At 40.9% G+C, this 27,979-nt stretch overlaps 1 protein-coding gene across 1 annotated transcript; it reads left to right on the top strand.

Moving 5' to 3' along the window:
- Positions 1-48: 48 nt before the first annotated feature.
- On the top strand, positions 49-26,683 carry LOC311245130 (receptor-interacting serine/threonine-protein kinase 3-like). The gene is made up of 11 exons (XM_084334925.1): positions 49-146; positions 17,236-17,399; positions 18,545-18,884; positions 19,005-19,153; positions 19,326-19,375; positions 21,042-21,197; positions 23,075-23,157; positions 23,261-23,348; positions 23,454-23,527; positions 24,599-24,665; positions 26,122-26,683. Exons 2-11 carry the CDS (start codon positions 17,257-17,259, stop codon positions 26,370-26,372), a joined length of 1,401 nt encoding a protein of 466 aa, XP_084191051.1. The 5' UTR covers positions 49-146; positions 17,236-17,256; the 3' UTR covers positions 26,373-26,683.
- Positions 26,684-27,979: the final 1,296 nt, after the last annotated feature.

Raw genomic sequence — 27,979 nt, 5'->3', positions numbered from 1 at the left:
TCTTGCACTCCGTTGGCAAACTCCACCCCTCACCCTTATGTTTTATTATTTACTCAGAGAAGAACAGGAAGTTGTGACTGCTGTGTGGTGTGACAACTTGTACCTCATGCCAGGATTAGGACGTGGGGGCTGATTACAAGCCTATGGTGAGTACCCTCACATCTTGACACAGTATGAGTAGAAAAGAAAAACAAAAGTATTATTGGAAAACACTTAAATGGATCTGCTTCTTTTTTTTTTTTGTACAGTATCATAAGGAAATGGGCAGATTGTGTTGTGACAGGACATAAATCAACAATCACGCTACAAACATACATTCTCGAATATTGTGATTACAGTTGTTGAACTTGATCCTCTATGTTTTATTTTATTATTATTTATTTGTCTCTCCCCCATTCCTTTTTACCTTATATACATTGATACAAGATACGTGTGTACTACTGATAAGGATAAGCACTCAATGCAGAAACCCTATGTGTGGCAGAGCAGGTTGTGTGCACACAGGAAGTTGTTTTTGTACAAGCACCTATGAGATCTATGTATGCACTTGCCTGCTCCCAGGCTACGTCAATTCTATGAAATAAACTATCCACTGACTATTCGCAGACCATGACACTAGGTCAGACCTCAAGTTAGAGCTAACTATGTGGAACAATGAGTTTTCCTCCCAAATCTACTAGATCAGTTTGTGTTTTTATTTCAGTTGGTAGGGCGTTCCAAAAATGTATCCCTTTTACAGAAAATAATGATTGACCGAAAGTGGTTTTGCTTTGATTGATTGATTGATTGATTGATTGATTGATTGATTGATTGATTGAAAACTTTATTAACAGATTGCAGAATGGGTACAGTACAGTACAGCTCAATACATACAATTGTTAAGGGGATGCAGACCAGAGAAAGACTTTTGTCTTGTTTACATCAGGGTCCCCCATTTTCAATTCATCATAACATATATGACACACACGACATACAGATAGACAGTACTGCTACATCTATACATTTATACATTTATACATTTGCAAATACAGTACTGTTTGTGATACAAAAAGTGTCCAGAAAAGAGTGTATATACATTTGACGTAGAAACTGTACATTGGAGGAGGTTGGGTAGGTGGGGTGGGGTTGGGTGGGTGGGATGATGGGGGGGGGGGGGACTGTACATTGGAGGTGGGGGGGGGGGGGGGGGGGGGGGGGGTTGGGTAGGGGGTGGGTGGGGGACACTGTACACTGTACATTGGAATACTGACAAAGCCATACATGGTAATTTACTGTACAACTGGGTTAGGACATTTGTAGGGGCCAGTTTCGAATTGCAGTCTCCCGTAGGTGTTTTTTGAGAGTGCTTTTGAAAGTGGGTAGTGATTCACATTCCTTTACAGGACTGTTTGCACTGTGCCACCCTGCAGTTGCCATTTACTGATCCCCTTGTGGCGATTCTATTGGTGTTTTTGTGACATATGGACAAAGTAGGCCTACAGCTGGGGCGAAATTATTCACGCATTTACATCAATTTGATAAAAGAACAATTTATAAAAGTATCATAACTGAGCAACTTTGTCAGAATCATACAATGGTGCCATTTAATTAGTTTTTGGTCCATTATTTTCAGTGCTTGTTTGCTTGTTCCGCTTTCAATTCCTGCCACTAAGCTTTTCAAAACCTGTTTATGTCACCATGTACACCGACCTTGATAAAGACTTGAGAATATGCCTCAAAGTTGCCTCTGAAGTCTGAACACAGTGGACACGACAGGTCTCCATTTACCCACTGTTTTAGGGAATAAACCAAACTGCAAACACCATAACTCCAACTTGCCTGGAAACCCTGAGAGAGAGAGAGGGGTGGCAACTTCTGTTTGTAAAATTACTAAATATCAATAAAAAAAATGCATCACATCTAATTGTAGCAGGTGGATTATCCCTACTTAGTGAGGGTGAGGTTCTACAAACACCGGATAGCAGGGACATGGAGGTGGTGTGAAAACACTCTTCGCGAATTCGTCCTGTTGGCAGAAAAAGTGTCGTTATTTAGCAGCAACATTATGTAGCACACGACCAGTATACCTTTTTATTGAGTATTTTACAAAGAGCATGGGGTGGCTTTCGACAAGTCCTTTGTTGTTCCAGCACGGCGCGGGATCCGATCCCCCCTCAAAGTTGCCTCTGAAGTCTGAACACAGTGGACACGACAGGTCTCCAAACTGCAAACACCATAACTCCAACTTGCCTGGAAGCCCTGAGAGAGAGGGGTGGCAACTTCTGTTTGTAAAATGACTAAATATCAATACAAAAAATGCATCACATCTAATTGTAGCAGGTGGATTATCCCTACTTAGTGAGGGTGAGGTTCTACAATCACCGGATAGCAGGGACATGGAGGAGCTATGTCCAGCCGAACCCCCAACTACAGTTACCACGTTACTAGGCGTGTCCAATTTTGTATGTCCAATTTTATTTCTAACGCTTGTATCTTCTTATTTGCACTGTCTGCTGTCTTCTTGATATTGAAAGAAGAAAAAGCAGCAGCAGCAACTCTAGTCAGCTGATTGATTCACATGACACACTTTTACAGTTTCACACTAACTGGTGTTGTGGTGTGAAAACACTCTTCGCAAATTCGTCCTTGTTGAAGTCAGAGGTTCTAGGTAGGATTGTTAGTAACTGTCTAACTGCATATTTACATTTACATTTACATTTAGTCATTTAGCTGACGCTTTTATCCAAAGCGACTTACAAGTTCTGTATGACAAGCCATCAGGAAGAGCACAACTCTATCAGCTGAGTAACAATGTTCATCAAAGTGTTGAGTGCTACAGTGTAGGTTAGTTTATTAGGACAAGTGCATGACAGTATGGTTAGTTAGGGTTAGATTTTTTTTAATTTTTTTTTAATTTCAGATAATGGTTGAAGAAGTGCGTCTTTAGTCGACGGCGAAAGATTGGACGTGTTTCGGCTGTCCTAACTGGGGTGGGTAGTTCATTCCACCATTGTGGGGCAAGGACTGAGAATAGGCGACTTCTCTTTGATGACCCTCCCGGAGCTTGGATAGGAGTAGGTCTGAGGCGGCCAGAAGATGCAGAGCGTAGGGGTCTTGAGGGTGTGTAGTTAGAGACCATTGACCGGAGGTAGGCGGGAGCAGTTCCCTTTGCCGCACGGTATGCTAGGTCGAGGGCCTTGAAGCGGATTCGTGCAGCAATGGGGAGCCAGTGCAGGTCCCTAAGAAGTGGGGTGACATGGGCCGACTTCGGGAACTGTTTCCACTAGAGGGCGCTCTAGGCGGAGCCACTCAAGAACACCACCAGGTGGCGAGTATAAATAGAGATGTCTCCTCCTACTCTACCTCTTTCCCCCAGCCTCTCAGTGAGAGGAGAACTCTAGAACTGCTGCTCATACCATGTGAATAAATAAACCACGCCAGTTAAAGGCTAAAGATAGAAACCATGCCTCTTTACCACATTATTGTTGCCCTATAGCCGGATTCTTTCATTTATTTGCATTTATTTTAAATTTGTTGGACCTTATGGTGTCCTTGTTCTGTTCTTGACTTATTGTTATGTTTTCTTCTTGACTTGTTTAAAGAAGACCTGTACGGCCCATGGGGACATTAACATGTGTTGTTGGGCCTTATAAATAAATTTGATTTGATTTGATTTGATTCTGTCAACAGTCCAGTCGTTATTTAGCAGCAACATTATGTAGCACACGACCAGTATACCTTTTTATTGAGTATTCTACAAAGAGCATGGGATGGCTTTCGACAAGTCCTTTGTTGTTCCAGCACGGCGCGGCATCCAAACCCCCCCTGGCCCCTTCCCACCCACAACAACAAAGCCCCCCCCCCCACACACACAGAGGAACAGATCACAAATGAACAATACTTCGAACCGGACAACATCAATGAAATAACCAACTCTAATGGACTGAACATTTTCCACCTCAACATAAACAGCCTAAAAAACAAATTGGATGAAATCAAACAATTATTCATTAATGGTAAGGCAAACATATTGTGTTTCTCAGAAACTAAGCTTGACGATTCTGTAAAAGATCCAGAGAAGTCCATAGTTTGAGAACTACTCAATAATCAGGAATGATAGGAACAAACATGGAGGTGGTGTCTGTATGTACATACATAAAGATACCAAATTCATCAACAGAACTGACCTGAATCATGAATCAATTGAAACTGTATCGGTTGAAATCCTGTTAGAAAGGGTGAAATCCCTACTAGTTGGCTCAATCTACAGACCGCCAGATCAGTGGCTTTTATGATACACTTGACGGGTGTTTAGCTGGAGTTGAGGATGTAGACAAAATTCTTATTGGAGACTGGAACACGGATATGCAACAAAAATATGCACCCGTCTTCAAGTCATTCAGTAGGTTTTGTGATCTGCACGGCCTCAGCCAGCTAAGCTAAAACTAAAACAAAAGGCCGGCTGTCACAAATCACATCTAGAGACCTCAAAACCTACTCTAGCGAGGCCTTTAACCTAGAACTGGAGAGCCTAAACTGGTCAGAAGAGCTCAGTGGTACACTAGTTGAAGAAACATACTTATCTTGTCTTGCACAGTCTCTGGAGCGTAACAGTAAGAAGCATTTTGTATAAAAGTATTCTGTACTTCTGTATGACAAATATTAAAGAAACTTGAAGAAACTTGAAACATGGCTTGGTTTCAAAACCAAATTCTCAACAATACTAAACGACATGGCCCCCCTAAAAAATCGTGCTGTCGTTATTTAGCAGCAACATTATGTAGCACACGACCAGTATACCTTTTTATTGAGTATTTTACAAAGAGCATGGGATGGCTTTCGACAAGTCCTTTGTTGTTCCAGCACGGCGCGGGATCCGATCCCCCCTCAAAGTTGCCTCTGAAGTCTGAACACAGTGGACACGACAGGTCTCCAAACTGCAAACACCATAACTCCAACTTGCCTGGAAGCCCTGAGAGAGAGGGGTGGCAACTTCTGTTTGTAAAATGACTAAATATCAATAAAAAAAAATGCATCACATCTAATTGTAGCAGGTGGATTATCCCTACTTAGTGAGGGTGAGGTTCTACAATCACCGGATAGCAGGGACATGGAGGAGCTATGTCCAGCCGAACCCCCAACTGCAGTTACCACGTTACTAGGCGTGTCCAATTTTGTATGTCCAATTTTATTTCTAACGCTTGTATCTTCTTATTTGCACTGTCTGCTGTCTTCTTGATATTGAAAGAAGAAAAAGCAGCAGCAGCAACTCTAGTCAGCTGATTGATTCACATGACACACTTTTACAGTTTCACACTAACTGGTGTTGTGGTGTGAAAACACTCTTCGCGAATTCGTCCTTGTTGAAGTCAGAGGTTCTAGGTAGGATTGTTAGTAACTGTCTAACTGCATATATAACTGTTTCTACTAGAGGGCGCTCTAGGCGGAGCCACTCAAGAACACCACCAGGTGGCGAGTATAAATAGAGATGTCTCCTCCTACTCTACCTCTTTCCCCCAGCCTCTCAGTGAGAGGAGAACTCTAGAACTGCTGCTCATACCATGTGAATAAATAAACCACGCCAGTTAAAGGCTAAAGATAGAAACCATGCCTCTTGACCACATTATTGTCGCCCTATAGCCGGATTCTTTAATTTATTTGCATTTATTTTAAATTTGTTGGACCTTATGGTGTCCTTGTTCTGTTCTTGACTTATCGTTATGTTTTCTTCTTGACTTGTTTAAAGAAGACCTGTACGGCCCATGGGGACATTAACATGTGTTGTTGGGCCTTATAAATAAATTTGATTTGATTTGATTTGATTCTGTCAACAGTCCAGTCGTTATTTAGCAGCAACATTATGTAGCACACGACCAGTATACCTTTTTATTGAGTATTCTACAAAGAGCATGGGATGGCTTTCGACAAGTCCTTTGTTGTTCCAGCACGGCGCGGCATCCGAACCCCCCCTGGCCCCTTCCCACCCACAACAACAAACCCCCCCCCCCACACACAGAGGAACAGATCACAAATGAACAATACTTCGAACCGGACAACATCAATGAAATAACCAACTCTAATGGACTGAACATTTTCCACCTCAACATAAACAGCCTAAAAAACAAATTGGATGAAATCAAACAATTATTCATTAATGGTAAGGCAGACATATTGTGTTTCTCAGAAACTAAGCTTGACGATTCTGTAAAAGATCCAGAGAAGTCCATAGTTTGAGAACTACTCAATAATCAGGAATGATAGGAACAAACATGGAGGTGGTGTCTGTATGTACATACATAAAGATACCAAATTCATCAACAGAACTGACCTGAATCATGAATCAATTGAAACTGTATCGGTTGAAATCCTGTTAGAAAGGGTGAAATCCCTACTAGTTGGCTCAATCTACAGACCGCCAGATCAGTGGCTTTTATGATACACTTGACGGGTGTTTAGCTGGAGTTGAGGATGTAGACAAAATTCTTATTGGAGACTGGAACACGGATATGCAACAAAAATATGCACCCGTCTTCAAGTCATTCAGTAGGTTTTGTGATCTGCACGGCCTCAGCCAGCTAAGCTAAAACTAAAACAAAAGGCCGGCTGTCACAAATCACATCTAGAGACCTCAAAACCTACTCTAGCGAGGCCTTTAACCTAGAACTGGAGAGCCTAAACTGGTCAGAAGAGCTCAGTGGTACACTAGTTGAAGAAACATACTTATCTTGTCTTGCACAGTCTCTGGAGCGTAACAGTAAGAAGCATTTTGTATAAAAGTATTCTGTACTTCTGTATGACAAATATTAAAGAAACTTGAAGAAACTTGAAACATGGCTTGGTTTCAAAACCAAATTCTCAACAATACTAAACGACATGGCCCCCCTAAAAAATCGTGCTGAGCCGTGGATGCACTCCGAAATATTGACCACTATGAAAACCAGAGACAAGAAATGCTCTGAGTTTCGTAAAAGTCAGTCAAAGCTTACCAAAAGCTTGAGCAGTGAACTCCAAGCCCACGTGACTGAACTCAAACTGCAAAGAAACAGACTAAGAAATGACGTAAACGCCATGATCAAAACTGCAAAAAAGAATTTCATCAATGACAAAACTGAGGAAAACAAAAATAAACCATGTGAACTTTGGAAATTACTCAATAATCAACTAGGCTGCAGTAAAAAACTTAAAACCAGATTTTCAAACATAAACATAAATACGGACAACACGTTCATCACAGACAAGCTGGATGTGGCCAATTACTTAAACATTTTCTTCACAAACATAGCCACAAGACTGGTAAATAAACTACCCTCCCACTCAGGGCATTTTGGGGTAGAACACATCATAGCCTACTACAATAACCTAGGGGTCGGCAAAGACGATTTCAAACTAGAAATGGTAACAACAGCTGAGGTACTCAAAAAACTGAGCGCCCTCCAACCTAACAAGGCCACTGGCCATGACAATATCCCCTCCAAATTCCTCAGAGACTCAGCAGCCGCCATCACCCCAGTCATCACACACATAAGAAACCTCTCCATAAAACAGGGACACGTACCCAAAGACTTCAAAATTGCAAGAGTAACCCCCCTGCACAAAAAGGGCAGCAAATTAGACCCAGGCAACTACCGCCCTGTTTCTATTCTTACCTCCATCTCGAAAATCATGGAAAGAATAGTATACAAACAGGTCGAAAAGTACCTTGCGGAAAAAAATATTATCTACGAATTCTAATCTGGTTTCAGAACATCCCACTCCACTGACACATGCCTTCTCTATCTGAACGACCACATAAAACAAGAGGTGGATGCGGGCAAATACTGCGCCATGGTCATGCTGGACCTACAAAAGGCCTTCAACACTGTCAATCACTCCATTCTGATTGACAAGCTAAAAGCAATTGGTTTTGATAGTCTATCAGTGAGCTGGATGCAATCCTACCTGGAGGGGAGAGAACAGATGGTGGAGGTAAACGGTACCCTATCCCCCCCCCCACCCAGTGAGCTGTGGTATTCCACAAGGAAGCATACTAGGACCGCTACTGTTCCTAATTTATGCAAATGACATGTCGTCAGCTTGTGACTGCAACTTGTTCCTGTTCGCGGATGACTCAGCCCTGCTGATCTCTGACAAGAACAAGTCACAGGTTGAAAAAACCCTCAGCTCTGAACTAGGCAAAATCTGCAGCTGGCTTGCTGATAACAAACTATCATTACACCTGGGTAAAACAGAGGCCATTCTCTTCGGTTCAAATAACAAACTCAGCAAGACCAACGGCTTCTGACTACTGCTTGACCTTACTCCTAGAACCCACCTCACCCCTGCCCACTTTGACAACCTAGGATGGCTTAGAGTAGACAACAGAGTACAGCAACTTGCAATGGGCCTGGTCTACAAGATACACTACACAACTAAGGTACCCATGTACATCAGTGGAGGCTGCTGACCAAATTTTTTGGTGAAGCACAAATTATTATATTATATTATATATTAAATAATATTTTTAAAACATCCCCCACTGTGTGTCAGTGGTCAGTGGACACAGATGAAAACATATTAACATTAGGTGACAGCGGACCTGACCAGATGAAAACATATTAGGTGACAGCGCACCTGACCAGATGAAATCATATTAGGTGACAGCGCACCTGATCAGATCAAAACATTTTAGGTGACAGCGCACCTGACCAGATCAAAACATATTAGGTGAAGGTGACAAGGAAGCCACAGACTCATACCCCCCCGACACTCAACTAACCGCCTCGGACAGTCCTTCATACCAGTGGCCATCAGGCTCCACAACAGTGGGCAGCGACTGCTGCCAGACATCGACCTAGAACTAATAGGAACCCAAGTAGGACAATAACACTACCTTATGCATACTGCACCTTATGTGGATACTGTGATACTGTGAATAATGAATAATGTATATTTCAGTTAGTTAGATAGTAAATTATATTGACCTATTTGTTTACACTGCTTGTGTTGTTTTCACTACCTGTAGAACTGGAGAGCCTAAACTGGTCAGAAGAGCTCAGTGGTACACTAGTTGAAGAAACATACTTATCTTGTCTTGCACAGTCTCTGGAGCGTAACAGTAAGAAGCATTTTGTATAAAAGTATTCTGTACTTCTGTATGACAAATATTAAAGAAACTTGAAGAAACTTGAAACATGGCTTGGTTTCAAAACCAAATTCTCAACAATACTAAACGACATGGCCCCCCTAAAAAATCGTGCTGAGCCGTGGATGCACTCCGAAATATTGACCACTATGAAAACCAGAGACAAGAAATGCTCTGAGTTTCGTAAAAGTCAGTCAAAGCTTACCAAAAGCTTGAGCAGTGAACTCCAAGCCCACGTGACTGAACTCAAACTGCAAAGAAACAGACTAAGAAATGACGTAAACGCCATGATCAAAACTGCAAAAAAGAATTTCATCAATGACAAAACTGAGGAAAACAAAAATAAACCATGTGAACTTTGGAAATTACTCAATAATCAACTAGGCTGCAGTAAAAAACTTAAAACCAGATTTTCAAACATAAACATAAATACGGACAACACGTTCATCACAGACAAGCTGGATGTGGCCAATTACTTAAACATTTTCTTCACAAACATAGCCACAAGACTGGTAAATAAACTACCCTCCCACTCAGGGCATTTTGGGGTAGAACACATCATAGCCTACTACAATAACCTAGGGGTCGGCAAAGACGATTTCAAACTAGAAATGGTAACAACAGCTGAGGTACTCAAAAAACTGAGCGCCCTCCAACCTAACAAGGCCACTGGCCATGACAATATCCCCTCCAAATTCCTCAGAGACTCAGCAGCCGCCATCACCCCAGTCATCACACACATAAGAAACCTCTCCATAAAACAGGGACACGTACCCAAAGACTTCAAAATTGCAAGAGTAACCCCCCTGCACAAAAAGGGCAGCAAATTAGACCCAGGCAACTACCGCCCTGTTTCTATTCTTACCTCCATCTCGAAAATCATGGAAAGAATAGTATACAAACAGGTCGAAAAGTACCTTGCGGAAAAAAATATTATCTACGAATTCTAATCTGGTTTCAGAACATCCCACTCCACTGACACATGCCTTCTCTATCTGAACGACCACATAAAACAAGAGGTGGATGCGGGCAAATACTGCGCCATGGTCATGCTGGACCTACAAAAGGCCTTCAACACTGTCAATCACTCCATTCTGATTGACAAGCTAAAAGCAATTGGTTTTGATAGTCTATCAGTGAGCTGGATGCAATCCTACCTGGAGGGGAGAGAACAGATGGTGGAGGTAAACGGTACCCTATCCCCCCCCCCACCCAGTGAGCTGTGGTATTCCACAAGGAAGCATACTAGGACCGCTACTGTTCCTAATTTATGCAAATGACATGTCGTCAGCTTGTGACTGCAACTTGTTCCTGTTCGCGGATGACTCAGCCCTGCTGATCTCTGACAAGAACAAGTCACAGGTTGAAAAAACCCTCAGCTCTGAACTAGGCAAAATCTGCAGCTGGCTTGCTGATAACAAACTATCATTACACCTGGGTAAAACAGAGGCCATTCTCTTCGGTTCAAATAACAAACTCAGCAAGACCAACGGCTTCTGACTACTGCTTGACCTTACTCCTAGAACCCACCTCACCCCTGCCCACTTTGACAACCTAGGATGGCTTAGAGTAGACAACAGAGTACAGCAACTTGCAATGGGCCTGGTCTACAAGATACACTACACAACTAAGGTACCCATGTACATCAGTGGAGGCTGCTGACCAAATTTTTTGGTGAAGCACAAATTATTATATTATATTATATATTAAATAATATTTTTAAAACATCCCCCACTGTGTGTCAGTGGTCAGTGGACACAGATGAAAACATATTAACATTAGGTGACAGCGGACCTGACCAGATGAAAACATATTAGGTGACAGCGCACCTGACCAGATGAAATCATATTAGGTGACAGCGCACCTGATCAGATCAAAACATTTTAGGTGACAGCGCACCTGACCAGATCAAAACATATTAGGTGAAGGTGACAAGGAAGCCACAGACTCATACCCCCCCGACACTCAACTAACCGCCTCGGACAGTCCTTCATACCAGTGGCCATCAGGCTCCACAACAGTGGGCAGCGACTGCTGCCAGACATCGACCTAGAACTAATAGGAACCCAAGTAGGACAATAACACTACCTTATGCATACTGCACCTTATGTGGATACTGTGATACTGTGAATAATGAATAATGTATATTTCAGTTAGTTAGATAGTAAATTATATTGACCTATTTGTTTACACTGCTTGTGTTGTTTTCACTACCTGTACCCCCCCCCCCTTCCCCCATGCTGCTATGATGTCTGAATTTCCCCAAGGGGATCAATAAAGGAATATCTTATCTTATCTTAAAAGGAAAGATGAAATTACCTACCTGGGTTCCATCCTATAGAGGCAAATCTTTCCTGTGACAAAATGGGATCCAATGTAATAAAACTAAGTCAACCAACGAACTAGATTCCTGTACCGGATCTCCTCTCTGGTAAACAAGAATACCTTGAAGACTCTAACAGGAGCACTCATTCAAGGGTACTACGACTATGCTTGCACCTCATGGTACCAAAGCACCTCAAAGGCACTAAAAACAAGATTACAAACATCACAAAACAAACTGGTCAGACTACTGCTTGACCTTACTCCTAAAACCCACCTCACCCCTGTCCACTTTGACAACCTAGAATGGCTTAGAGTAGACGACAGAGTACAGCAACTTGCAATGGGCCTGGTCTACAAGATACACTACACCACTAAGATACCCATGTGCATGTCGAAATACTTCCCAAAGGTCAGTGAATACCACGACCACAACACCAGAGGGAGTTCCACAAATCATGTTCAACCCAGATAAAATAATAATAAAAAAAAAAAAAAAAAAACGTTTTTTTTAATAAAAGAAAATAGTCATAACTTAGAAATTAGATTGCATAGGTCTATGAATCGATATCGCGATTCTGTTTCAATTAATTGCCCAGCCCTACAGTGTGTACAGTAAGTTAGCTTGGTGATTATCATTGTGATGTAGGCTAAGCTGCCTAGCTACTGTTAGCATACAAGCACTGTAGCCTATACTTACTTTTTCATCCACAACGTTTTTTCTGATCCAGATGCATAAATCCACTTCTTCATGTTGCTCAGTTGCTGGTTTATACTTCGGTCCTAATGTTGGCGCAAAGTTTAATTTAGCCTGACTTGTTATAGCTGTACAGCTTAACTACTAAACAACAACTTTCTCATAGTCTCAACTTTCACATAGTCAAAATGGGTCCAGCTGCATGTGAGGAGGATAGGTTTAGCTCGGGCCAATCTCAAGTTTCTCAAGTTTCTTTATTAGTTGTCATACAGAAGTACAGAATACTTTTATACAAAATGCTTCTTTATGTTACATTTTGTATAAAAGTATTCTGTACTTCTGTATGACAACTAATAAAGAAACTTGAGAAACTTGAGATTGGCCCGAGCTAAACCTATCCTCCTCACATGCAGCTGGACCCATTTTGACTTTGCAATGCAGAAATCTCTGATTGGATTTGCAAGGCTGCCAATCATATTCAACCTCCGTGTATTGGATGTCAAGGGCTGTCAATCAATCAATCCTCCATTCAATGGCAAGAGTTTAACTGCACAGACCGTTCTTAGATGAAGTTAATAGCCTATTTTGATTCGCTGTTATTTATTATTTATTTAACAATGGGTCACACCTGTGAAGTTTTCTTCACGAATAATTACTGCAGGCAATACTGCAGTGCAGGCCTGCTCAGAGCTGTCAATTTTGGCCATTTTTGAAGAAAAAAAAATTCACTGGCATTTTTTTTACAGAGGAAAACATTTACAATAAAAAATAATAATAATAATAATTTAAAAAAAATATATATATTTTTTTTATATATATAGGTATATGTAAATTAATAATAATTATGAATTATGAGTGAATTTGTGTTTCACGTGTTGTCATAGAGAAACCTCCACTGATGTACATGTCAAAATACTTCCCAAAGGTCAGTAAATACCATGACCACAACACCAGAGGGAGCTCCACAAATCATGTTAAACCCAGATTCGGCTCAAACAAGGGACTAAACACGTTTCGCAATTATGCCACATCAATGTGGAACGCCCAACCCACAGCTGTAAAGGAATGTGACTCACTACCCACTTTCAAAACCACTCTCAAAGAGCACCTACGGGAGACTGCAATTCGAAACTGGCCCCTGTAAATGTCCAAACCCCCCAATGTACAGTAAATGTCCTAACCCAATAATACATGAGACCCTCTTCTTGGGACCAAGTAAGGTTTCGTCGATAATCCAATGTACAATTACCCCCCCACCCCACCCCACTCGAATGTCAACATTATGAACGAAGCTTCGAAGCTTCAAACTATTCGGTACAGCCCTAGCATGTTTTGGTATAGTCAATTATCTCACTTTTACTAGATGACTTTTACTATAGGTGACTAACTCAAATATGCTGCCAGGGAAAAAAAGGAAAATGGACATACTGTACGAAAGTTTTTTAGTCAAAGGGCAGCAGAGACAAGTGATACAGGGACACAGGTAAGGTCTTACAATGGCTTAGTGATTATAACAGTGCAGTTCAGCTGCAGCATTCAGTAACCCATACTTTTTGTGAACGTGTTTTTGATACTACATTCTGTTGAACACACACCTCAAAACCGTACAATCCACCGCACAATCCACCAAGGGCGGCAAACCCCCGTTCACTTCCACACCCTCCCTCCTTGCCATACCTTGGCTTTTACTGAAATGACGCCACTGACCTAAGCTGGTAAAGATATGCCTCCTAAAGTGTGTAAACGGAAGTACAGGAAGTACAGGCTACAGGCTTTCCGGTTTCGACAAAACAATTATAGAAACATGTGAAGTGCACAATATTTCCTCGTTTAAGCCACTGCAACGGCCTTGCCTGAAGAATTTACTACATGACCGGGACATTCTAGCTTGTTTGCCGACAGGATTCGGGAAAAGTTTGGTCCGTTCTGAGGCAGCTTCCAGGGGAAGTATATACACCGAAAATGCTGCCCCATACACACTTTCAGCCGTAGTTCTTTACCAGGCTTTATCTCACGGAGGAGATAAAACTGGGAATGCAGTTACACAACACCTAACAATGCTACATTACTGGTAACACTCGTTGCATACACGTCCCAGCCCAAACACGCTGGTATTACTTCCCAGCCTGGTAACACAATGCACTTATAAGGCGAGACACTGCAGGTGAATAGGCAAATATACTTTTTTTGTTGATTTTGAGATTTTGTTATATTTTGCTTCCTAAACATGTCTTCTATGAAACTAGTGACAATAAAACGTCAATAACACACATTTAGTTGTTTATTTTACTTCATTTTGCCTTATTGCATCCATAAATGTGCACATATTTAATGGGGAAGTGCCTCATTTGCATATATAAACATACATTTCAGAAAACTTGCAATATATTTTTTCTTAGTTTATATGTACATAACAAACTGGGAAAGTTTCATAGTGATATCTATTCAAATATGTTTTGCCTATTAGGGGGTACTACACTGTACTACACTGTTTGTAGCCTGTGTGTAGTTCTGTTCAGTTCAATAACATCATTTTTATTATTATTCAGTTATCAGGCATGTGTTTAGGTTGTCTATTACTAATGGTTTGATTAGGTTTTGTGTTTGTAAATATCTGTTTAAAAATACTGTTTACAATACAGAACTTTGAAGGCGTTTTCCCAAAAATTAGTTTTAAGAGTTTTTCCTCATACTCTGAGCCAGAAATCTCCACTGCAGTAGCACTCACATACACCAAACCTTCCAGTTCTATTCATATCTATGTTCAGAAGGTATTTACAGAAGGGTTTGTTGATATCGCATTCATACCCTGATTTATATCATATTTCATTCCTAAAAACATGGTGAAATATGGAACTTTACCATAAAAATTTACTGAATGGAGTATTTTCTGATTTATGGAGTGATACAAAGAGATATCCAAAATCCCCTCTGTAATAACCTTTGGCTCTAATATGTCAACAAAATGAAACTATAATTTTGAAAATGGCTTTATCCAATGTTCAGATTTCTGTCCTGGAATTATATGCAAATTAGTGCATATTTAAGTAGATAATGCCTCATTTGCATATTTAAACATACAATTTCAGAAAACTTGTAATACAAAACAGTCTTGTCTTAATATAAGTAATCAACTGGGGAAGTTTCATTGTGATATCTATTAGTTAATTATTTTACCCTATTCACCTGTAGTGTCTCCCCTTACACAAATCTTAAGTGGGGCCCACACTTTGTCGACAGTCCTCTTCTTCATGTGTTGACTAGACAATATACTGGGTAATATAAACGTACAGCACGCGCTGGCTCCTCTAACCACCAGACTGACGCCAACCAGCTCCCCTTAGTGCCAGTCCTCCGAAAAGGAAAATCTCTGCAGAGAGCTCTACAAGACACGTTCAAATGTCTACATAATGTATCTAATCAAATCACTCTTCATATAAACTACTCTGTGTATAGAGTGTAAGCAGGTTAATATTGTACATTTATATATGACGTTTTAGGCAAAAAGCAGTAATTTTGGTTATTGCTGTTTGCCTTTGTAGGCATGTCATGTGTACATGTGTACCACTGCAGTATATCTGTACCCCTCTATGTGTGTATGTATACCACTATCACTATATCAGTACTGCTAAACAAAGGCGAATAGCTGTAATTTAGTGATTGCATGTGACTGCCTGCCATTGTGGTTACCATGCATGTCTGCCATACTGTGAAACCTTTGAATTAAGTATTTCTGCACCATAGCACTATAACATGAAAAATATATTTAAGCATTACATCACGCAACGAAGTGTGTTATAGAAATTAGATCACGCCTATGGGTGGTTGTTAGGCCCGAGGCGCAGCCGAGGGTCGTTAGACCCCCATAGGCGTGATCTAATTTCTATAACACACGACTTCAAGTGGTGTAATACTTTTATACAATAGCCGAATTCATCCAACCTTATTGCTATACAATAAACACACAGTAATTGAAGCATAATGGAGATTTATTCACAAAACCATCCGCAGAAAAAGTAAGTAAAAAAATAAATAAAAATAAGTTGCCTCTGTGTCTAGAAGCAGCTGGGAGGTGCGGTGCTTCAAAGCATGCCATCTAACAAAACCAATTACATAATCCAACATTGTGTAAACAACTAACATAATCCAGTTAACGTTATCTTTTTTTAATTATTCCTTACGAATATATCCATACTTACATTGTGTCCGGGACATCCAGTGAAATCGCTTTGTGGGACAGTGTCCTTTTGCAGAGGCAGGTTGCTACAGTACAAAGCATGCCATCTAACAGTGAAGTTACCGGTTGTTATTTGATTGATTGATTGATTGATTGATTGATTGATTGATTGATTGATTGATTGATTGATTGATTGATTGATTGATTGATTGATTGATTGATTGATTGAAAATTGTATTACCAGATTGCAGAATGGGTACAATACAGTACGGCTCAATACACACAATTGTTAAGGGGGTGCAGACCAGAGAAAGACTTTCGTCTTGTTTACATCAGGGTCACCCATTTTCAATGCATCATAACAGACATACAGATAGACAGTGCTACATCTATACATAGGTTGGTACAAAACATGCCATCTAACAGTGAAGTTAGCGGTTGTTATTTGATTGATTGAACATTTTATTAACAGTGAAATGACAGTGTCTTTTTGAAGGAGAGGGAGGTTCTACAACAAATGCCATCTAACAACACACTTCCTGCGATTTATATTTTGTTTCACAATGAGTCATGACCAACCAATTACATAATCCAACATTGTGTAAGCAACTAACACATTCCACGTGACTTTATCGTTTTTGAATGAGTCGTTACGATATCAATACATCCATTCATAAAGATTATTGTCCGCCATCTTGGTTTCATTCATAAAAACACGAACGGCAGAGTTATTCGGAAAACTAAGTAATTCGGTTGTGGGCCGGTTCTGGGATCACGTGGAGTGTGTTATGAGAAATAACAACGTCTGAAAGAAGAGTTTCAGCCAATCAGAATCAAGACGTTTGCATGCCATTGTATAAGTACATTTATTGTATTGTATTTGGCAAATAGTGTATTATTAGCCCATCTATAATTACTCCTTTCTTTTTCTGTTACTAGATTTGATGACTGAGAGAGACGATGTCTAGCACCAAGGCGGTGGTGATTGGTAATGAAAGCCTACAGAACTGGAATGAGATTGGCCGCGGGGGCTTTGGGGTGGTCCACAGGGCCAGGCACAAGGTCTGGGGCTACGATGTAGCCATCAAACTGCTACATGAAGGGTAATTTATGCAGGGAGAAAGAAAAACATATTCATTCATTATTTTGTTTCTGAATGGATTCCTTTGAAGCTTAGTAGTGAACAGAATTGACACTACTATTCATATTACAAACACAAAGCACCTCATAGACTGGCGAAGTCACTCACTCACTCACTCACTCACTCACTCACTCACTCACTCACTCACTCACTCACTCACTCATTCACTCATTCACTCACTCACTCACTCACTCACTCATTCACTCACTCACTCACTCACTCACTCACTCACTCACTCACTCACTCACTCACTCACTCACTCACTCACTCACTCACTCACTCACTCACTCACTCACTCGTCATTTCATACAGTTGCATGTATACATTCCTCAATTGTTTATATTGGTAAAAGAACACCACTCCAATTAAAGGATTCAGAATCTTGGACCTATCTTTTACATAGCAGTGATGTTGTTGATGGTTAGTCATATATCAGCAACAATAAGTGCTGTTCTTCAGATAAATGCTGACACCTACTCTGTAGTGCACCCATGTTTCGGCATTTATTTCAGGGTCCAAGATTCTGAACTTTACAGTAATGTCTTGCTTAAAGGGGCAGTTCACCCAAAATAAAAATAAAACATATTTCTCACTTACCCGGAATGCTATGTCCATCCAGACATCTCTACAGCAGATATCTCTACAGCAGATATCTCTACAACAGATATCTCTACGGCAGACATCTCTACGGCAGACATCTCTATGGCAGATATTTCTAAAACTCCCCAAAGCTATCTGGATGGATAGATGTAGCACTCCGGGTAATTTAATATTTTGGGCGAACTGCCCCTTTAAGTACCTTTATTACGTAATGATTAATAAAAGTGATTACGAGTTTACAGTTAGCTAAATTAGCAATTTATGCAGCTATGTTCCTTTCTCGTCTCTCTACTCCTTGACAAAGTTGAACTAAATAATTCCTTCACTTTACATAACTATAACTATAACTATAACATACTATTTCAAAGTCAAGAGATAGTGTGTGGGAAATTATTATGTTCAACTTCCTGTGTTGTATTGCCTACGCATCTATTGAGCGACAGAAGGCGTGCAAAAGGTCTCTGGCTGATTTCTTCCCCAACCTACCTCTGCCTAATAACTCTGCAGTCATTCCCTGGTTGATATGGAGCCTGTCCTGGGTCTGGAGGCAGAGACAATGCGTAAGGCCAGCAGCCCTGATGTGCTGATGGTTTTGGGAAAGTACCATGGTTGCCCACCAGGCATGGGCTCCTCAAAGAGGGTGGGCATAGTGATGCAGTTCATGGAGAGGGGCTCCCTGGGGGCCCTCCAGAGGTCCCTGCGTGGCTCCCCACCCTGGCCCCTGGCCTTCCGCCTGGCCCACCAGGTGGCCCTGGGTATGAACTTTCTCCATAGTCTGACGCCCCCTCTTTTGCACCACGATCTAAAGCCTGATAATGTGATGCTGGACAAAGACCTTAACGCCAAGGTAGGATCCCGACACTGATCTCAAACGCTACAGTGTTATATTGATCGTGCATTTATTACATTTGATCTTTCTCTAATGCTCTGACCTCATCCGCCTTTCCCCACTCTTCTCTCTCGGTAGCTGACAGATTTTGGCCTGTCTAGGGTTTCTGCCAGTGTTTTGTGGAGCAGCAGTAGAGGAGCGGAGCAGAGTGGAGGCACTTTGCCTTACACACCTCCTGAGGCTTTTAGCCTGTCATACAGACCTGTCCGTGCCTATGATATATACAGGTAAACGCACAGGTGAAGGCCACTGGCACTATATTCAAGTGGCTTGTTATATGGGCATTTCACAATTGTCACTTTCTCTCTCTCTCTCTCTCTCTCTCTCTCTCTCTCTCTCTCTCTCTCTCTCTCTCTCTCTCTCTCTCTCTCTCTCTCTCTCTCTCTCTCTCTCTCTCAGTTATGGTATACTACTCTGGTGCATTATCACTGGTAAAGAGCCCTATCCAGGTGAATAATTCTCAATTATTTCTCTAAACACACCTATCTACCCTCTCACACACACACACACACACACACACACACACACACACACACACACACACACACACACACACACACACACACACACACACACACACACACACACACACACACACACACACACACACACACACACACACACACACACACACACACACACACACACACACACACACACACACACACACACACACACACACACACACACACACACACACACACACACACATTTTAATACTTTATTTGGTTCCACAAATTATATTACATAAACAGGGAATCAAATGTATCGGGGCCAAGCAGCACTGAACACTTAAGGGTACACATAGCACCTCCTTCTCCACGTGGCTAAGCTGCCAATAATAGCTGAGACCGAGCAATATTTGGCAATTTGTTTGGCTTTTCTTTTAGACATTGCAGCAATTCTCAGACCAGTCATGGTGGATTTGTGTACATGGCCAAGACTTCCGAACACAAGTACACCATATCTACACCTATACCCAAGGTCAGCCATCACACTGAGCAGTGGTTGGTATTTGATATACTTGTCCCGGAAGGCCTGGTCCATGTACAGGTCAAAGGTACAGCCTACTTCTATGATAAGCGTCTTTGAGCACCTGGAAAAGCGCTATATAAAATAGATGTATTATGACCAGCACCTCTCCGTGGCTGGTGTCAACAAAAACAACGTCCGGTGTATTGGGTATGTTAGCAAAAACATCGTTGGTAAGGCCAAACCACTCTGGTTTCACTCTGGCATGTTTGTACATTGCTGCACTAGATGGTGATATGTTCCGTACCGCATCAGACACAATGTCCACAATACGGTCATGACGAGCGATGTACAGGTGTTTGTATGCATTAGGTCCGTTTGTTATGTGTGCAATGGATTCTAGGTGTTGTGAATCCTGATGGTTTAAACAGAATGGACTGTGAGTTTGAGGATACCAAGTGGACAGATTGTATTGAGTGGGTAATACCTGCAGTCTTGCTTTGATGGTACATTTTAAAACATCCTCACCAACAGCCGCGTTCTTATACACTGAGTGTGAGACTGAGTGGTCAGCAAACTCCAAACAAGCTAGCTTTCCCTGTAGTCTGAGTCCACACCAGTGCTGCCTGATCTCAGACTGCTTCATGCTAAGCAGAACCCTCCTTGCAGAGTCTCTGTGCAGTTCGACAGTCTCTTCCTGCGGTGTTGTGATGTTGGCCTTTCCCAGAGTCTTTCTTCCTGAAGCAGAGGAAGTTATTCTGGTCTGCGGTGCGTAGATCCAGCAGGAGAGAGGCCCTGGCCATTTCTCTGACGGTGACATCATCATTGTTAAGCATGTGGAGCAGGTGGGCTAGCCTGGTGGCTATGTAGGTCCACTCGACATTCACACACACACACACACACACACACACACACACACACACACACACACACACACACACACACACACGCACACGCACACGCACACGCACACGCACACGCACACGCACACGCACACACACACACACACACACACACACACACACACACACACACACACACACACACACACACACACACACACACACACACACACACACACACACACACACACACACATGTAGTGTGTACATACTGCATACATGTTGCTGCTGTCTCTCATAGGTGTATCGCCCTGTATCGTGGAGCTTCGGATCCCTAAGGGGGACAGGCCGCCTGTTGAGGACATTGATCCAGAGAAGGCAGAGGGGTTAACAGAGCTTGTTGACCTCATGAAGAAATGCTGGGACCAAGAACCCTCCAAGAGACCACCCTTTGGGAGTGAGTGTGTATTGTTGCAATCTTCATACACAGCTGCACTGATTATTTTTTATTAATTTACATTGAGACTTAAAGGCCAACTCCAGCATGGGTGCATAGACCCTTTTTTAGGGGCGGGAGGGTCTTTAGAGGGAGATGACAGGTCAACAGTAGGTGATCATCATCAAGCCGGGAACCTGAAGATTCATTTTGTGATTTATGTCCCTAATTTCTTGGGATGTAACAATCTTGTACAGAATCTAAAATAATGAAATCGAAATTGAAATTGAAATTGAAATCGAAATCTTAATTTTAATTTTAATTGAAAAAGATGTTCAATTTAATATTTTAAATATTTAAAAACTGGTGGTTTGGCTACTGCTATTAGCATAATGTCTAAGGCATATTTTCATTGTTTACGACTTAAAAATATATATATATATTCTGAAACCAAGCATTATTTAATCTACAATGAGACTTGAAAATCTAATTAAATCTCAAAAACTTGTATCGAACCTGAAATGTGTTAATCGTTATACCCCTACTACTGTCTAAACACCGTCCACTTCCCATTCAAAATCATATCAAGATCGAATGTCAGTGATTCCAAACTGTAGCAAGTTACAGTAAGATTATTATAACCCATGGAGGAGATATGTGTGTGAACAAAATCCTCTCCAATTGCCTTATAAAGCATAATGTTTGTTGTCGTGTTCATCCAGTGAGGACTGAATACGCACATCGTCTCCGAAAGGCTCACCTGTTGCACCTACTTTTTATTCACAAAACAATGGATTGTAAGTTAAGTTTTGATATTGTTTAGTTTACCTTTTTAGGATCCACAATTAGCTACACATTGCAGTAGCTATAATTCCTGGGGTCCACAAAAAGCACACATACATGCTGTGTGACTATACTATATGAAGTAGCCAAAGAATACTTAACTGTACATAACTATATGTCCACACACTATGTTCATACACACTTTAACAACTAAAATTCGAAATAATATCATTCTAACATAAGAAGAAGAAGTATTTAATTGTTATGCAGATTAACATACACACATGCGAGATGGGTGACCCACAGAAACACACATACACATGCACTGAGTCGCTGATGAAATGTCTTTCTGCACTTTTCCCATCCCGCCGTCCTTCCCCCATGGACAACCGGGAGCAGACATGGGCTGCGGCGTGGGCCGCACTCGGGGACCAATCCAAGTGCTCCTGTCCATCTTTGTCTGGGACGCGACAGCCTTAGCAATCTGCTCTGCATGTTTTTCCATTGAGTTTATCTTATTTGGAGGGGAAACCCTTGCGAGCACGGGGAGAACATGCAAACTCCACATAGAAAGGCCCGGGAGTTACCCCACCTGGGTACCTGGCAAAGCGGCAACCTGGTCCCCAAGCGGGAATCGAACCCAGGACCTTCTAGCTGTGAGGCGACACAGCTACCCCACCGTACCATAATTATGTTGTTGCAATGCCCAATACAGTGTATTTGACCACATAATTGTAATTCACCTTTACGATCACAAATGAAAAACATTAAAAAACACTACTTTCTTAACTCATATTACTGAACTTTAACCTTCATACATTTCAATAATTTCTACATCTGTTCAAATATCCCTTGTCAAAAGATGCTGTTTTAATCAAATTTGTTCACTGTTTTCTTGTGATGGGAGTGAATCCCATGCATGCATAGCTCGGTACATAGATATTGTTTGGAGTTGAATGGGAAGTCAATGGCATCTAGAAGGTATTTTCCCTAATAATGCTGCATTCAAATTTCACAAGACGTAAAGGTGACTCTGGGAAATAGCTGGGTTTAACATTTAACCAGTTCCACACCTGGTCCCTCCTACATAAACTTGATGCTGGCTTTTGTTTCAGAATGCATTGAAGTGACAGAAAATGCTTTTTCGAGGCACGAGCTGCGAGTCTATGGCGCTGTACATCAAGTGCTGACAAAACTGGTAACAAAGCAGTCAATGAGGATTATTCACAATGCTACAATTAGCACCTAAAATACATGTTCCTCTCCACTCCTTTAATTCCCTGCTCATATCCTCCCTCCAGGACTCTGAGAGGGACACAGAGGACACTGGTGAAAGTGGATCATTTCACTCTGCTGTTGATGTCCTGAAAATCAACATCCCTCCACCAGGTACTAGCATTACATCTCTCGAACACCACCCGTCGTCCTGAAGCCTGCCAGGTTTAAAATTCTTCTTGGTGACTTGGTTGCTATTGTCCATTACCATTTCAACAGCACAACCAAAGTGTGCCATGGATTCTGCTACACATGATGCTGTGGATGTAGCAACCGAAGACCGCTCTAAACAGGTAAAAGGCTTTGACCTTTGTCTCATAATAGAAAGCCCGTAAATGATTGTAACCTATATAGTTCTCAAAGTTGTGTCCTGAATGGTATGCCAGGAGAACAAACCCCTAGCAGTGGTGGACGAAGTAGGCCTACACAGTTCCAAAATAGTACTAGTACGCATTCTACGTGACATTTGTGTATTCCAGTGTGAGCGTTCAATCATTGAACCATTGACCTCTAAAGGTTATGTTAAAGTGGTAAGTGGTCCAGTTCATCTTCGTATATTTTTGCCATGTTTTCTAAGCAAAATATTCTTCTTCAAAGTAACTAGTAACTGATTGGTTCAGATAAATGTAGTAGGCCTAGAGTAGAAAGTACAATATTTCCTTTGAAATGTAGTGGAGTAAAAGTACAAAGTTCTCTAAAAAGTACCTCAAAATTGTACTTAAGTACAGTACTTGAGTAGAAATACTCAGTTACTTTCCACCACTGACCCCTAGTAGGCTAACCAACGGTTCATTTCACTGTTATGCCGTGTACAACTTAGCTCAGTGAAATGTTACATTCAAGGGACGGTCCATGTTTTTAAGAAGTATTTTTAATGTGTAAAAAAACTAGGAGCCCTTTCAATTCACCCCAAAAGTCCTTACACAGGTCATGTAACGTTTGAAGTAACATTTTGTTAGCGTCATGCTATCCATGCTAATGTTTCAAGTTCAAGTTTCAAGTTTGTTTATTAGTTGTCATGTACTTTACGGTGAAATGCTTGGTTCTGTATGAGCCCCCGAGATTGTGCTTCATACAGTAAAAAAAGTAAAAAAGTAAGTAAAAGAGGAATACAATATACATATAATGGGACTCAACACTTCCACGAGTGTGAACAAATGCTAACATCTTCTGCTTCCAAAATCCCCCAAACCAAATAATTGGTGCAAATGCTTCTTGGGACAGAAAGGACTCCCAGTTTGTGACAGAAATCTGGCTCCTTAAAAACATGGACTGTCCCTTTAATTTTTATTTATTTTTTTATGTACATTGTATATTTGCAAACTTTACATTGAAATACTTTTTAATTACCCTTTTAACAACAGGATCTCCCTGATGGCTTGACTCCAGAACCGAGCGATAAACGTCAGTTTATGTTTGATAAAGATAAAGGTGAGCTTTTTTTCCCTTCTTGATCTCATACCATAATATGACCTGTTATTCTAAGGAGACACAGTGGGAGTCAGACTTCTAACACCTATACTGCAGCCAGCCACCAGGGGGAAATAGAGAGCTGTCCTTCCTGCATCAATGGTTTTGATGCTATTATGCAGTGTCCTGATGGTGGAAAACACTTGCAGGCCTTTTGAATTGATTGTCAGTCAAGAAAACATGTCACTGTCAAACAGCCTAAATTGGAAAGTTGACGTGGAAAACCACAGCTTTAATGAAGAATGCCAACTTTCAGTAATGCAATTACTTAATTAGCAATGAAACTATCTCTGTTGTAAAATAATACAATCTTAGGCATCATCATCACACAAGGAATGCAGCTTTCAGAGAGTCACACAGTGAGCTGTCTGCCCATTGCAAAACAAATGGCACCTTGAAGGCTGGATATTCCCATGACAGCAGAATACATGAGAGCTGTGTTTGTCCCCACTCTTGCATGAAGATACGGCACAATCCGCATTCCATTTACAATAGACAGGAATGTGTTTAAGCTTCACCTGTCCTAGACACACCCAGGCCTACACTCAGAAAACAGCACTGTCCATGGTTCTGAAACAATTACACTGTCCATGTATCTGAAACATCAGCACACTGTCCATGGTTCTGAAACAACAGCACACTGTCCATGTGTCTGAAACAACAGCACACTGTCCATGGTTCTGAAACAACAGCACACTGTCCATGGTTCTGAAACAACAGCACACTGTCCATGGTTCTGAAACAAGAGCACACTGTCCATGGTTCTGAAACAACAGCACACTGGCCATGGTTCTGAAACATCAGCACACTGTCCATGGTTCTGAAACAAGAGCACACTGTCCATGGTTCTGAAACATCAGCACACTGTCCATGGTTCTGAAACATCAGCACACTGTCCATGGTTCTGAAACAACAGCACACTGTCCATGGTTCTGAAACATCAGCACACTGTCCATGGTTCTGAAACATCAGCACACTGTCCATGGTTCTGAAACAACAGCACACTGTTATAATGATGAAGAACCGTTAGTGTTTACTGTAGCTAATGGTGTGAATTGAATATTGATGAGAGCCTGTTTGGCAGGTTGTACATACTCAGGCTGTACACTCATTATCATAAGGAACATAAATTGGAAAATGTCATTGTATACTTGTATGCCGTGACAATTAAAACTCTTGACTTGACTTGGCTTGAATGTACTTGTTGCAGGGTCACATTAACAACAGGATATTATAATTTGCCTTGAAGTCATTCCACTATGTTTTTCTTTTTTAAATCCTTTTTTGAAAAAAAGTATTCATTATTTGTATTTAATAATTTATTGTTTTTTTCTTGTATGTGTGAGCAAAACTGTAGGGCAATGGATCAGAGGAATAATAAACAAAAACTAAAAACCTCTCTCATTCCCATCAACAGCCGCGTTTGTAGATGAGCACAGGGCAAAGCTGATTCAAGATGTGACCATGGTTATGCCCATAGTGGACGCACTGGGAGACATGGTCCACCGTGAGATGTACTCCAGGATTAGAGCCCTGAAGCCCCCCCAAGAACAAATGAGAGAGATATTTGATTTGCTTCGCTCGGGGTCGGAGGTCAAGGTGGCTCTCTACAACGCCCTCAAAATTCATGAGCGTTGCCTGATGGAGAGGCTTGGAAAGACACCCTAACCCACTGAAGTGATCAAGATCAAAACAAGTTACTAATGGGACAGCTGGCTGAGTGCTGATGTACAGGATAAAGCCTAATAAACAGTTATTCAACAGGTGCTATTTAATACAGCTTAAATATTGGACATTGCCTCTTCCTGATGTATGACGATCATAGTAACACTTTTCCCCTGTATGACTTCTTCTATAATAGGCTGTGGTGCTTTTCTCTACATTTCCAAACATGCTTCCAAAAAGTTGTTTTATATTATTGTACACATATTCATAATAAAGTGTTTATAATATTCACAATAAAGTGTTAGGTCATGTGTTATCGCCTCACCACACGTTATCATTATTATTTTGCACTTTGTTCTATGTTCTATGCTCTGTTATTATTATTATTATTATTATTATTATTATTATTATTATTATTATTATTATTATTATTATTATTATTATTATTATTATTATTATTATTATTATTATTATTATTATTATTATTATTATTATTATTATTATTATTATTATTATTATTATTATTATTATGGTTTCAAGCATGAAGTGCAGAAACCCTATTGTTTTTGTGTGAATTTCAAAAAAGAAAATGTCTCCTTCAGAAATGCTTTTGTAAATTCCCGTGAGATGATAAACGGTAGCAACATGAACTTGGACGTTGTGTGTAAATGCTCTGCAACAAATATGAATTAATTGGCCTATATTTATATAATTGGCGCTATAATTAAAGGTCAAACTTTTGAACTTTGAAATGTCAGAACTCCTACGCCATACGTCTGATTTACACAAACCTTGGTACAGACATCCATCTATATTCACTCTACACATTTGCCTCAAGGACCCATAAAGTCTGCCCTATTGTATTTTCCCCATTTTGGATTTTATGTAAAACATAATTTTGACATTTCCTCCTAAACCGTAAGTCTGATTGCTACCAAATTAGCTGTGGATCATTATTGGATGAAGTGTATTAAAGATAGTATAAGGATTGTTGATATAATTTTTTGTTCTCACAATATTAAGCAATTCACTTCAAAAAGGTGTGGCTAAGTACATACATAGGTGAGGTCTGTTCTGTATCATGTTGCAGGGAGTTTCACTCTGTGTCATGCTCCTCTGTGTTTTTTGTTTTGTGTATTTTTGTGGGGGGTTGAGAATTAAGTAAATACAGCTGTAAAGCAATTTGGCTTTTTTGCGACAATAGCGATTAAGACGATAGAGGAAAATAGCTACAGATTTTTCAAAAATGTTCTACCATTTTTCTCTTGTCGCACAATATATCTCGTCATATCGAACAGCCCTAGTAAATGGACTGCATTTATCTAACGCTTTTATCCAAAGTTCTTCACAATTTATGCCTCACATTCACCCATTCGCTCATACAAACACTGACGGTTGAGGCAACCATGTAAGGTGCCAACCTTTTTGTCAGCAGCATTTAAGGGTTCAGTGTCTTACTCAAGAAAAATATGATTGCTCTACTTCCTGAGACACTGCTAACCCTAACCTTCAGATTACCAGACGACCTCTCTACCTCCTGAGACACTGCTAACCAACCTTCAGATTACCAGATTACCGCTCTACCTCCTAAAACATTGCTAACCCTAACC

Source organism: Notolepis coatsorum (genome assembly GCF_963971535.1).
Source record: "Notolepis coatsorum genome assembly, chromosome: 18".
Lineage (NCBI taxonomy): Eukaryota > Metazoa > Chordata > Actinopteri > Aulopiformes > Paralepididae > Notolepis > Notolepis coatsorum.
Note: the sequence above shows the minus strand (reverse complement) of the source record. Positions and strands in the feature narration are given on the sequence as shown.

Excerpts from the sequence above, each read along its gene's own strand:
- LOC311245130 (XM_084334925.1), top strand. The coding sequence starts at position 17,257 with ATGTCTAGCACCAAGGCGGTGGTGATTGGTAATGAAAGCCTACAGAAC. Across the intron at positions 18,885-19,004 it reads ACAAAGACCTTAACGCCAAG|CTGACAGATTTTGGCCTGTC; the intron begins GTAGGATCCCGA and ends CTCTCTCGGTAG. Across the intron at positions 19,154-19,325 it reads CGTGCCTATGATATATACAG|TTATGGTATACTACTCTGGT; the intron begins GTAAACGCACAG and ends TCTCTCTCTCAG.